General features: G+C 30.6%; 1 protein-coding gene across 1 annotated transcript; it reads right to left on the bottom strand.

Annotated features, from left to right (window-relative positions):
* Positions 1-273: 273 nt before the first annotated feature.
* LOC123654557 (probable glutamate receptor) lies at positions 274-3,818 on the bottom strand. Its single transcript, XM_045590455.1, has 9 exons — positions 3,112-3,818; positions 2,913-3,037; positions 2,738-2,831; positions 2,499-2,658; positions 1,661-1,888; positions 1,475-1,583; positions 673-857; positions 472-576; positions 274-393 (listed from the first exon to the last, which is right to left on the bottom strand). Exons 1-9 carry the CDS (start codon positions 3,816-3,818, stop codon positions 274-276), a joined length of 1,833 nt encoding a protein of 610 aa, XP_045446411.1.
* Between the last annotated feature and the right edge of the window lie 10,401 nt (positions 3,819-14,219).

Below are 14,219 nucleotides of genomic sequence, written 5' to 3'. Positions count from 1 at the left end.
CATTGCAGAATCTTCGAAGTGAATAATCGGGGGAGCAATTCAAACTGAGACCGACTCGTCGGGAGGCCTCGTTTAGGCCGGTCATCGTTTGGCATAATTAATACCTCGTTCCCCCCAATCAAAGGTCCTAAAGACATCCTTCAGCGCAGTGGTAAACAGTTTCGGTAATTTTACATCTGCCTGTCAGTTGTGAATCTTGGCCACTCGTCATATCTGTGCAAGTACTAAGTGTTAGCAAGCGCGCAATTATTATTATCATTATTATAATTAGTGTTACACGGTCATATTAGAATTATGTCGAAGTTTCTTAGCATTCTTTCTATGAATGAAGTTTTCCATTAAGAAACTGAAAAGTGACAAAGTAATTCCAATCGCGTAAAAGATGAAAATTCCCTGAAATTTGAAACAAATTTTATCATTATTTATGTGCACATAGTCATGACGTACAAAAAGGTAAAATTTATCACCTACTTGAACATGCCTCATTGCCAAGGGTTCAAAAGTTTCAACATCTCTTTTAGAACGAGAAAGTCTTACATTTAGTTGCACCTCATAGTCTAAGTAAGCTAACGTAACCTAGAAAGTGAGTAACTATTAAGATTTTATACCTTATACCTAATAAATACTTAGGTAAAAAACTTAAAAAATAATACTATAATAGAATACTTATACCTGAGTCTCCCACGCCAGCAGTAGTCCTGATTCCTGAAGACGTCCTATGAGATTGCTTATCTTATGTGTATACACAGAACTTTTACGTAACATGACAACAGCTTGTTCAACATAAAACTCTTCTACCATAATCATCATATTCAAAGTAGCCTCTTTCGTTATATAATCACCAATCGCGAAGTTATCTATTAATGAAAGTTGTGCTAATTTAGTTAAATAGATCAAAACAACATTACTATCCACAATTCTTTTACAATACATTGTTTTGCTATTGATATTCTATAGAAATATCTACGTCTTTAAAATATATTTTAATGATGTTTGCATCTAACAATAATTTCAAAATAACTATTATATTTTCAATTGAATACATCAAATGACCAATTTTCAATGATGCCTCATAAACTATGATAAGTACAATATGTATGGTTCCACGACATTAAATATTTTATTATTATTATTTTTTTTAAATAAATGACAAAATTTTATTAAACATTATACATATTTACAATTCACATTACATTACATTTTATTAATTAAAAGTAAAAGTTTTGTTAGTTTAAAGTCCTCAAAATTTGTAATCTATATAAATAAAAATGAATGTTGCTAAGCGCATAACTCGAGAATGGCTCGAGCAATTCAGTTATATTTTTGTAAGTTCCTTAAGGCTTTAATACAAAAAAAAGAAGGTTTTAATACAAAAAAAAAATTAACTTTTGACAGAACGAAATCTGTTCGGGCAGCTAGTATTATATATAATAATAATTATAATTAATATACTAGTACTGAGGTGTTCTTTTACCTGCAGGTAACTTTTCTATAGCTAATCCTATATTTCTTGTAAAACTCCTTCGCTTTAGTTCGTCAGCAGGATATGTACGAAATAAACTCACTAAGCTTCTTATTAAGGGCTATAAAATTTAAAATTACTTATAATCTGGTTTTTATAAACGAAAACGATTGTTTTAGTTATTACTATGATTTGAACCTCATGTGATGGTTTCAGCGAAAATATCCAAGCGTCGTGCGTACCACTCCAAGTCAGTTCCCTATCGACAAGATCTTGTATTGTGTCGATGGATGGTTCATATTTTGGTAGAGTGAATGTGGATGCCAAACCACCTCCGTAAGCGTTATTCAAAACTAAGCCTGTTATTAATATCCAACCAACGACGCTGCGTGTACGCCAAGAAGAGAATCCTGATTCGGATTGAGACTAATAAACAATAATTTTTGATTTATACATTTATTTCTTTAACCAAATTGTTGAGAGAAAAAAACAATTTTCGTCCTTTTAACCTTGTATTAGTTGTAATGTTGTCATCCTTAAAATGATATCGTTTTCTTTTTTATCGTACAATATTGTTTAGTCATTGTTTACCAACGTTATAATAAAATGGGTACCCTACTGGTTGTTGTTACGTAACTAGTATGGTAACGTTACTATAATAGTATACGAATTAGTCATCACAACAGCCTATCGCAGTCCACTACTGGACATAGTCCTCCACAAGTTCGAGCCAAAAATGGCGTGAACTCATGTGTTTTGCCCATAGTCACCACGCTGGGCAGGCGGGTGGGGGACCGCAGGACTAGCTTTGTCGCACCGAAAACGCTGCTGCCCGTCTTCGGCCTGTGTATTTCAAAGCCAATGGATTGTTTTTTTTAAGTTCCAAGGTGGTAGCGGAACTGTGTTATCCCTTAGTCGCACCTTACGACACCCACGAGAAGAGAGGGGGTACGAATTAGTGAAAAAAAAATATTCTAATAAAAAAAAATCTCGTTTTTTTCTGGATCTAGTTATGTTTACATTTTCTTTGGTTTACCTGAGTGACCATTATTCCAAATGTTGTCAAAAAAACACCATCCACAACACAACCTTTTGCTAAAATTAAGGCTAATGACGCGTATATGATTGTCAATATTATTCCAATCCACATGTACGGGGTAAAAGGCAACAATGGCATTTCCCAACTTGCCAATAATCTAAAACAAAAAATAGATATGAAACAAATTTATGTATAAACTTTAATACCTGTCTAGAATGTTAACAATTTACACCAACCTTGGAGTGGGAACTAAACATGTTATAGCGGTTCTCAAAATCGGAGTAGAAAAATCCAAAGCAACATATTCTTCATACCAAGAATACAATGCAGCTTCGAATATATAATGAAGTAGTTAGTACCTATCACATAATAATTACTCACACTACTTTTAACTCAGGATAGTTTACATACTTATACCGATCTCTGCTCTGTCTTCGAAAACGTGTCCAATAACACCAACCCCAGTACGATTATTAAATATTTCTCCCCATTGATGTTCGTCTTCCCTCACGACTTTAATAGTGCAATTAACCCACCTGTGTATAATACGAAGCAACTTTTTTAACTATTTCTAATAAAAAAAATGATATCTCAAATACTGATCGGCTACCTGCAAAATTCTTCAACAATTCTCATTTCTATACCGTCATGACCTTGTGGTACAATATTCGTATCAAGATCTAATAATACATAAGGTGTGTATGTAAATGCAGCTACTTTAACTACTTTGCCATATAAATTAGACATATCATGAGGAAATAAGTTAACGTTTTTGTGAAATTTAGATCTACATGAATTCCATTTATCTAAATATAAGGGTTCTTTACTGTCATTGCCTGGTCCAACAAATTTATGTGTTATTAAGTCATAAGTTTTACATTCAGAATTTTCATCTGAAGGAACAATTAATAACACATTCGCTACAAAGCCAGTTTCTTCCATCGACAATATGTTTAGCAATTTTTCTTTGTCGTTTGTATTGACTACGTTTTCGTTTATTTTAGGCAATATTATTATTTTTCTGTCGCTTCTTCGAACATTGCCCATATGTATAACTTTTTCAAAAGCAGTCATAAATATTTTAGGTTCCTCTAATTGCACAATATAATCAGAGCAACCCATTTCTGAAGCGTTTAACATTAAATAGGAAAGATCCTCAGAGCTATTTGCATAAAGGGACATAAAACTGTTAGGCAATTTTAATATAAGATTATTTTCCATCACTGTCGTTATACACATAGAAGAATTTAAGAAACTAGTAATTATGGCCTGTAATAATATTTCTGTTTGCCGTACTATGCCTGCCAATAATGCCATTGTTTTTGTAAAAGATACAACAAAAAAATTATAACAACTGTCTAAATTTTTGTTGTAGATTAAAATTACTGAATGTCGTAATGTTGAATAAGCGGTGAACTTTATAGAGCTAGATAAACATATTTAGGGTTCCGCTTCAAGTTTAATTTTATAGTTGTGATCCTTTCTAACAAATGTTTCACAAATGCAATAATCCAATGAAAATTAATATTAAGTCTGTCTATACTGAACTGAGATTCATTCTCATTTTTTTTTATTTGCGGCCATTCATATTTTCAGTCAAATTAAACACCTTTAAAGTTAAATTGCATAAGGAACTCTTGGAACTAACAACATTTAAACAAACATTAACATCACCGATAAATCGTTAGATATTCGAAATGTCATTAAATAAAATGATACCTATTTATGATCATGTTTTACGATATTTACGCTCTTGAAAGAAAATTTACGATGTGTAATTGTAGGCTTTCAAATACTTCGCCTATTGTTAAATGAATGTGAGTATGAAAATGTACAGTATGCCGCAGTGTGTTATTAAAAACGCCCGCTATAAATAAAAACAACTTAAAATGACGACGTTAAGTTTAAAAATTTCATATCATTATTATAATCATTAGATAGTATAAAACAAAGTCGCTTCCCGCTGTCCATATGATTAGATCTTTAAAACTACGCAACGGATTTTGATGCGGTTTTCTTTAGTAAATAGAGTGATTACAGAGGAAGATTTATAAATATATTGCATGCATGATATAGTAGAGAAACACAGATAGGTTTAGAGGTTTTTAATAACAGATGCCGTAAATAAACACATTTTTGGCGCTTACATTGCAAATATTTATTTTATTTTTAATATCATCATTGCATCCGTGTCGAGCCGGGGCGGGTCGCTAGTTATTAATAATATAGTATTACTTATAATTTGAAAAAGTGTAGTAATAGTTAATACGTATAATTCACACATATTATTGATACGTCCAGATGATGAATAGTTTTATAAGACGATGACGACATGTTAGATAAAGTGAAAGAAAAATTATTATAGTGACAATGGCAATTTATTCTAAAAAAAAATCTATCCACACTCAAACGCTTACCTACACAAATTAAAGTTATACAGATTGTATAATTATAGACGTAACTAATTTATTACAGTGACAGTTTTTAACGTTTACATACTATGGTATTAATTTTTTTGTGTAGTATTTAGATAAGGACATTATCATATAACTTCATTAAAATAATGTGAATTTTGTTGGTTTGAAAGACATAAAATAACACAAAACAGGAGTAATTTCGTAGGTAGTAACCTTAATACCAAATTTAATTGGTCACCACACAATTAGCATCCTCCTTCGAAAATTCAGTTAATAACTCGAACGTTACATTCAGTTCTAACAGAACATATTTCATTTGAATATTACTTATATCACGAAATATTGTCAATTACTATACTAAGGTTCTAATATAAAAATAAGAAATATCGATTTAATTATTCTATCTGTTATGTTGGTTTCTCTATCTGTTTATGCGAATGCTTAATATTGGTATAACAATAGTAGTGTGTAATTTTTCTTATTTATTTTAATATTCGATATATAAATGGCAACTACTTCGCGGATCACGGAGATCAAACTTGTTCGTTTCATAATTACTTTTAAAAATTAGAACGTATCATATCACTATCATTAAAAATCGTTCACAGTCAAACATTCTGGCTTGTTTTCGCTGGGACCTACCATAATTTATTTTCGTGCAAAATCAGGCGGTAGGTTGTATATTTATTTGTATAATTTATCATTTACGTTTCAATTTTATTTAACTATTAGTTTCTAATAATATGTATGAAAATTGCATATCTATTTGTCCTGTAACATATAAAAGAGCAATTCTTAAAATAAAAAATTTATAACAATAAGTCAAAACCTTTTTTTCACAAGTTCGTTGTTTTCTAGATAGGCAAAGTTACTGCTTAAGTTTTGATGGTATTCCTAAATTAAATGTTCCCTTAACATTACGTACGTGTAATGTCGACTCATTTATACAAGTAAATTAAACTGGAGTGTCTGTTTATAATATTAAAATAACCGCATTTTACTAAGTGCATCTAGATGTATACTCGGTACATATGCCAAAATAACATTTTTTATTTGTTTGTGTCTGTCTGTCTGTCTGTTTGTTCCGGCTAATCTCTGAAACGACTAGACCGATTTTGACGGGACTTTCACTGTCAGATAGCTGATGAAATAAGGAGTAACTTAGGCTACTTTTACTGTAGTTTTTTTTTTAGCTGCGAACTGTACAATAACTATTTTGTTACATTCCATGCAGACGAAGTCGCGGGCACAGCTAGTATAATTATATAAACGCAACTCGTGCAGCTTGTGACTGTTTTAAGTGAGAACATTAAATAAGAATTTTCGAATAAAAAATATAACCATATAATCGACATTAATGTTAAAACTGTTACCTATTCCAAATAAATAAAATAGAGTCATGATTATAATTTAAAGTATATTTGCATCGTCCACAATACAAGCTTTTTTTACGTTCTCATAAACAGCTTATAAATTTTACAAAGTTTACAATTACTTAATGTGGTAAGAAAAAGGTTAAGTTCTAGCTTATATCTGGAAAAAAAATCCTTTTTGTCTTTTTTTTCTCTCTAACAGACTTTTTTCCCCAAAATAATGATATTTGTATATGTGATAATGATGTAATAATATTGTATTATGTATCCTTTTTAAGTTTTAAGTTTTTATCGAAGCTTACGACGTATATATAGACAGAATATTTATTATTCTCTCCTGTTAGCACGGAACCTTAACATGTTATGTTAAATCACTTTAGGGAAGAGTACGGGACATCAGGTTGTCCTCTGGGGAATAAACTGGTGGATCGCCAGGTCTTCAGGAGGAAAGTATTGGAACATCTTTAAATTGTTTTACATAGTTATTTTTGAATTGTCTCGCAGATTCTTCAACTTCCAGTCTTTCAAAATACACATCATATAAAAAAAAATTAGAACCGTACACCACATTTATACGTTTTATAGAAGATGAAAGCAATCGACGATGAAACTTGCGCGCATTAAGAGCATTACAGAACAGTCAAAATGACTATTATCGGTACATAGGGACGCTTCCATTTGTTTACGTCTCTCAGATAACATTTCAACTTAACCTACTTGTATATTCAATTTAGTGAAATTCTTATTGACTGAATGTAGACGTCATTGCTGACACACCAGTATTGTGGTAAAAAACATTGAAACATTTATTTTTAAATAATTTAATTAAGTGTTATAATATATTATAATTAAGTGTTAGTAGGTAATATAATATATCACAATAATAGCGGTAGTATATCAAATTGTGAACCTTAATAATATGTCACTTATAGCAGTAGTAAAAACACGGGCTGTTTAATCAATGGCTATCAATCAAATGCGGATGGTATTTGGTTAAGCCCACATTCTAAGTAAATTGACGCTTTTGCAAATAACAATTAATTGGTTTTTTGTAACCTTATCCTCGTTTATATTATCTCTTCATTGTGAAATAGCCGTATGATCAAATTAATCAGTCGAATAATATGATAAAGGACTTTTTACATCATTTATTACTATCGTCCTTGTGTTTTAAATAACTCAACAACTCAAAAGTCAACAGTTTTTTGTTGCTAAAAATATAATTTGTGAAAAACGAAACGCTATAACTAAATTAACTTTACAACTCTTACAAGTTTACAAGCCCTTAATTTTTACTGCGAATTTTTACTGCTTTTAATAAAATAAAGAGAAGTCCTTACCTTGACCTTTCTTTCAACTGCAATATTCAATACTTATGCTAATACAAACTATTATAATTTGACAGTTCGATTACATACTTACACTTAAATTATTATCAAAGTGAGAAACCTACGCTAATAATATTAAATAATCCTTCTTATTACTATTGTTTATTAGCTTTTATTTAACTTGCGATGTATGTATGTATGTTTGTTCGGGTGAAATCTTGCAAAAAATTTTGAAGCAGACATCTTCAACCAATTGATCTGAAATTTTGTATACAAGTCAATAAAGCAAAACCAATGCCATATCAGTCGTCGCGAATTTGTCTTAAATCTACTAAAGAGTCATGTTAAACCTGTTTACTACATTTTTTCAACCTGTTTTACAAATGTTAAAATCGCCTGCGTATCAATCAGGAATTATCTTTCTACTGATAAAGAATATTCAAACAGGTTTAATAGTTTCAGAAATTAGTTAACATAATTTGTATCTATATTAATGCCGCGTTTAACTGGCACATAATTCGCACTTCGAAGAAATGACTCTGGATAAGCGTCACGATAATGCTTCAGAATGTTTTTGAAGCTAAAAATAGTGAATTCTGATTACAAATAGATAAATTATAGATTTACTTATATTTTTAATTTATGATGATTATAAATGACAGCCGTTTAAAATTATGTCCATTAGGTCATCAAATATATACGTCCATTCAATTACACTTACAAATTAATTATTCTGTTTAAAATTCAGCAAAACATAAAATTAACTTTATTAGTCATGTCTATTGATTTGTTGTTAATTTTGTACATATTGATAAATATAAATATTTAGTTCCAATGGTTCAATCGGTAATTACTAATTTAAAAAAAATCAACGTCCATTCAATGGTGACGAAAAATCTATTAACTGCTTAACGTGTTTTTTTTTTTTTCTTTTAAGAAGTTTATACGGTAGTCAATAACGGTCGAAACTATTTTAATAAATCGAGTGTGAAATGATTGATGAAAAAATTAGTCATCATACAGTAGTCATCAGTAATCAAGTATAAAATTAATATTAAATGAACTTTTTCATTGATTTTATTCAAGTATTTTATAAAACTCCATTAACACTTAAGTAAAAAACATAAATTAGTCAAAAATAAAATATTGATGTATATCGATGAACTGGGTAAAAATATGGGTACAAGGTTGAACCATGTAAATAGTAACCCTATGTGAACGTTTGTATGCCAGTTGCCGCAATACGTGAAATAATGGATAAGGTACTGAACTGTCGGTATGAACCCTCCACTACCTTAGTATTACTATTTAGTTTTTTCCTCTGGCTTTTTTTCTCTCGGTCTACACCAGGGATATTACTTTATTTTATTTATCGTCATATTTAATAAATCAATGGATATAATAGAAAGGTGATGTCTACCGAGACATTAGTATTTAATTTTAATTAAATATTGTGACTAAATTAAGTTGCTGGATAACACCAGGCACATTACCTATGTTTGTAATCTACAATGTTAAGATGTAAATTTTTATTTTATGGATTTTCATTTCATTTCGTTTCTACAAAATAGTTATTTTTTTTACATTTTTTTAAATTTAACTTAAGCATAATTTTGTTTATTCAATTCCTAAAAAATTATAAAACCTTTGCTAAATACTTAGGTAAACGCATTATTGGTTAAACGCAATTGTTCGAAATTTAAATAAAACCAATTACCTGACACTGGCTGACATTTACATTTTATAAAAATGTAAAAAAGTTTAGCTACCTCTGTATTAATCATAAGTTTTATCAGAACACGATTCAGAATGCTACTGAAATCGACATAGTTTTAACATTAGTACATCCAGGCTAGCGAATGGGCATATTTATTTTTAAAATTTATCCCATGGACGGTAAAGAAATAGAATATCGTGAGTATTAAATATTACTAGAAAACAATTTATCTCCTCAAATTCTGGTTCATAGTTTCAATTTCTTTTAACCGTTGGGGAAAAACCTATTACAAGTATTGCACGTGTGTGTCTATGTACATATCGTGTAGAAGTATTTGTTGTGGCATCACAGATCCTAAATAAATAAACTGATCTTTTTTGATATTTTCGACCTAATATTTTTTGTTTGCAAGGGTTACTTACTGGGTAGTGATTTATTTTTTGATCACTTAGTAGAAGTTCAAGATTCAGTCTGTAATATCGTACAGCTGGGCATAAACATCTTTCTCTCTGTAGTAGAAGGATTGGGAGCTTAATCCAATACACTGCTCTACTGCGGGTAGGCGGATATATTCCCTACTATGAGTAACGATCGATATCAGATATTTATGATAACAATCGGAAACGACAGCTTAACTTGCTCTCCAAAGTACCGTACTTTGGAAAAAATAAAAATAATAAAACATTATTATCATTTTAGGTTAATGTAAATATAAATATTTTATTCTATCCTTGTAGCGTTTTGGCTGGACTGCTAAGTTAGTAAATAAAATTAGAAGTTAACTACTGCGCGCCGCACACAATTTTGCCAAAATGAATAACGTCTGGCAGTCTCCCCGACCCAATGCGATAACGCTTAGTTCAAAACATTACTTCTAAATACCAAATATCGTGCTTATTGAAAGTATTTTTACTTAAACCTTATTATATATAGGTTTGAAAAAACATAAGCGTTAAAAATAAATTAATATAACTTATCAATTATTTCTCCAAAGTTAAAAATTATAAATACGCTGAATATGCTTATAGTTTTCTAATCAAAATTTCAATTATTAAGGCATTTTAAACGTCAGTCAACTTCTAAAATATCTAACCTCTCATAGAAATAGCTTTTTTTCTCATTTGGCACTATTGAAAGCCATTAACCCTAAAGTACTTTTACTTTAAAAGAAGAAGAAGTTTTTTTCTTCGTTCACTAGATTAGAGACAAAAAATGTATAATAGTTTATTTATTTTATACTTATTTTTCTTAAGAAGCGCTAATATAACTAGAAATACTAAGCTTAGAATGCTCATTGAGATATTTTTCCGAACAGACAGTGTAGAACTTACCAAGGTACTGAAACACTCGTGTATTCATTTCTTATCAAAGCTCAAAAAACATTTCGTAGCTTTTACTTGGAAATAGCAAATACGACATGCAGAAGATTACATATTTTAAATATTAATAAATAAAATAAATATGTTTGTATTTATTTACATACCCACGTATTATATAACCCACATAACTTCTTTTTTTTTTTCGAATGCTCGTCACGAAAGAGGCTAGAATAAAACAACACATTTCAAATTTAATTTTTTTTTCCTTTAGAGATGATGAAATAGCAAAAAGAAGTTAGGAATTACATTGCACAACTTACGAATTTGAAACCTACGGAAGAGTTCGTTCGTAAAAACTAATATTGTAGGTATATTCCTTCGTTTTTAATTACGAGCTGGCATAGTGATCGCAACAATTAGTTGTTGCGCTACTAGTCAAGCGTTCGATTACCATTTATTACAAAATAATATTATATATGTTTATTTTGATATAGTTTGCGGAAACGTAATAAGTTTCTTTTTACAAGTATATTTTATTTTTTGTTTATTAAGTATTATATGATCACATTTTCTCTATCATAATGGAGGGAAAGAATTTGTTTAATGCGCCAGTTTTAGGAGTGACCAGTTAGATTCCAGCTGTTAAACTAGATTACTGAGATATGACTCTCTGAGACACGACTTACCCTGCAGAGTGTCAAAACATGTTAAATTAGTTGACATTTTTATTGCTGCTCTAACAACGCTATGGCCGTAATGTTTTAAAGCCTACAATAAAAACCTTCAATAACATAACCTTCGTTAATAAATGTGATGACTAATGCAAAAAGAATTTTCGAAAAGGTCACGAAGATCCAGAGATTAACGTTCAAACAAACTAAGTCTTCCGCTTTATTTAATTGTAATATGGATTTAATAAATCAATAGAAAAGTGCTTAGACTTCAAAGTTTCTATTGGAAATCTAATTAAAAATTACCAATAATATAATGACTAATTTTATAAAGTATAAAACTTTAATAACGAATTTTTTAACAATAATCAGATAACATTTTTTTTCTTGTTGCTCTGTTTTAGCGGTATAATTTTTTGGTATGGTGTTTGGATAGACGTCAAGATACATATTTAAAGTAATAACAAAAGATCATTTAATAACGAATGCGGCATCGTCGATGTTTATTTTATTATCAAGCGCAAACCGTTCGGAGCTTTAAAAGAAAATCACATGTCTCGAACAGCACTTTATCTGAATCTCGGCTTAATATTGCAGCGTATAAAATGCAAGTATTATGATAAAACTTATCGATGGCTGAGTAAAAAATCACACCATGTAACAACAATCAACGTGACCCGACGGGGTGAACAATAAAATTGGCACTAATTAATTTTTTATTTTTGACTTCACGATATCGTGTTGATTTAACCCAGTTTGATCTTAACTCTTATAAAGTTAAAATTAATTCAGTAAAACGATATTTGAGAGTATTTATTGCTTGAAAACCACAGCATATATCATGTTAATGTCAGTACGTAGGTAGTAAAGCCATCGGGCTCGTCCGGTGGCACGGTCAATGAACCAGCAGATTATAAGGAAAAAAATCAACGTTAAATTCAATCTCGCAATTCCTGTCCCTCCCGTTGCCTTCGAAGAATGGAAAGCAACACGAATTCGGCAACTTTTTCCAATACCGCTATCTTTATCTCTTAAAACAAAAATAAACATTATTCGGTGTTACTTCACCGAACAAGGGTATTTTAAGACATTATTTTAGTATATTGAATAAACGATCGATCCGAATTAACAAAAACAAACAGTTGAAGTGAAAAGGAACGGCTGGGCAATGAACCAACCATTCCTTTATTAATTTTATCAATAATTTAATTGCACATTATGTATCAGACGGTAATTTAAAAGTGTATGCGATTTGTTTATGTAGGTATTCAACGAATTTAAAGAAAATTCACAAAGAAAATTTTAAATCCGTAAGAACATTACTCTTAAAGAAATGTATTTTAAAGCAGATACATACATATTTACGTTACGTACTTTGACATTTTTTTAACCTATTCATTAACTCGTAATCTAGCAGGTTTTTAAGAATATTCAAGCAATTCTCTTGAAAGTTGATTCACATACAAAAAGCTTATGACCTACATAAGGACACGCAAAGTAAATAAATAAAGTTTTTGGGTCAAAGAGAAAATTAAAAAAAAAACTAACTGTAAAAGTAAACATTCTTATTTAAATCAACCTATCACAATCCATTACATTGTCACATAATATGAAACGTAAAACTTGTCAACGAATAACCTAACTTACTTATTATTTTTGTTCATCAACTTGAACAGTGCGAAAGATTTAACGACGCAAACAGTATTTATCTAATCTTAACTTTGATCTTGGATTACATTTTATTCGTATTACTCTTTTTGTGCCGGGTTGACTGCAATTTTTTTTAGATACAGTTGCAAGTGTTTGCTTTGCATTGCTTTAAAATACAATTTTAGCATTAGAGCTATATATATATATTGACTATCCAAAAATATTTTAAATAAATAATAAATATTAAATAAATAAAAAATATATGTCAGCATTCACTTTGTGATTAATTAGGAATTTAAACTAAGAAATTCAAGAGTGCTAGATTTAATGCAAATCCATAATCGTCAGTTTTAATCCTCGCTTTTAAATCACTTGACTATTTTGGTTTATAAAATGTAGCCAAACTTCAAGAGTGCCAACAGGTCCTAGGGCTCTTCTATCTATCAGTTCGTCCTTCCATGTGTTGTCCACTTAATTGTGTACAAATAAGATGATTGAAATTTTAGTCACAATATAGATAATATTTTAAGACTTTTGGTTTTTTTACCACTAGGATGGCGAACAAGAGTACGATCAATCTGATAGTAGTTGCGCTGGCGATGACGGGTTCGATCCCTGCTCACAAAAGACATTTGTATTGGCCATATAAATGTTTGTCATGGTCTGCGCGTTTGTGCTTGTATATTGTATGTATTTCCGGAATCCCAATACAGGAGAAAATCTAACTAGGGCCGTTGAGTGTAAAGCGTTTATTTATTTATTATTTACACCGACTACGAAACCAAAACCCCAAGAGCAGTGCAAGCGTAACGATAACCCTTCCCATGAGTTCTGGTTCCATGTAGAAGGGTTGGAGCTTAATCCACTACGTTTCTCCACTGTGGATTGGCGGATATGTTCCCTTTTATAAGTAACGATCGCTATTAGGTATTTTATGAAATCAACCGGGACGGACGGCTTAACGTGCTCTTTGAGGCACGGTGAGAAAACCCACGAGCACAAATACAAATATTCATCCCGAGCTGTAATTGGCTGTGACCTTCTTTAAGATTGTAGTCCTTTCCCAGTCAGCCTACTTTAGATTTTAAGCAGGATATCACTAGCTATGCTCTACCTCAATATGATGCTTTGAAATTTTTCATATGCAAGTACAAATAGCGCATTATTAATATTTATGCTACGATTGCCCTACATTTAAGAGACCAGCTGTACCCTACGGTTTTGTCCACCTTAATTTGAAGAA

The sequence above is a fragment of the Melitaea cinxia genome, chromosome 6, assembly GCF_905220565.1.
Source record: "Melitaea cinxia chromosome 6, ilMelCinx1.1, whole genome shotgun sequence".
NCBI classification, from domain to species: domain Eukaryota; kingdom Metazoa; phylum Arthropoda; class Insecta; order Lepidoptera; family Nymphalidae; genus Melitaea; species Melitaea cinxia.
Note: the sequence above shows the minus strand (reverse complement) of the source record. Positions and strands in the feature narration are given on the sequence as shown.

Bases quoted from the DNA above. Each gene is read 5' to 3' on its own strand.
- LOC123654557 (XM_045590455.1), bottom strand. From the start codon at position 3,818: ATGGCATTATTGGCAGGCATAGTACGGCAAACAGAAATATTATTACAG. The intron at 3,038-3,111 runs GTAGCCGATCAG...TATTATACACAG, and splicing joins ATTGTTGAAGAATTTTGCAG to GTGGGTTAATTGCACTATTA. The intron at 1,584-1,660 runs GTTCAAATCATA...TAAATTTTATAG, and splicing joins CGCTGAAACCATCACATGAG to CCCTTAATAAGAAGCTTAGT.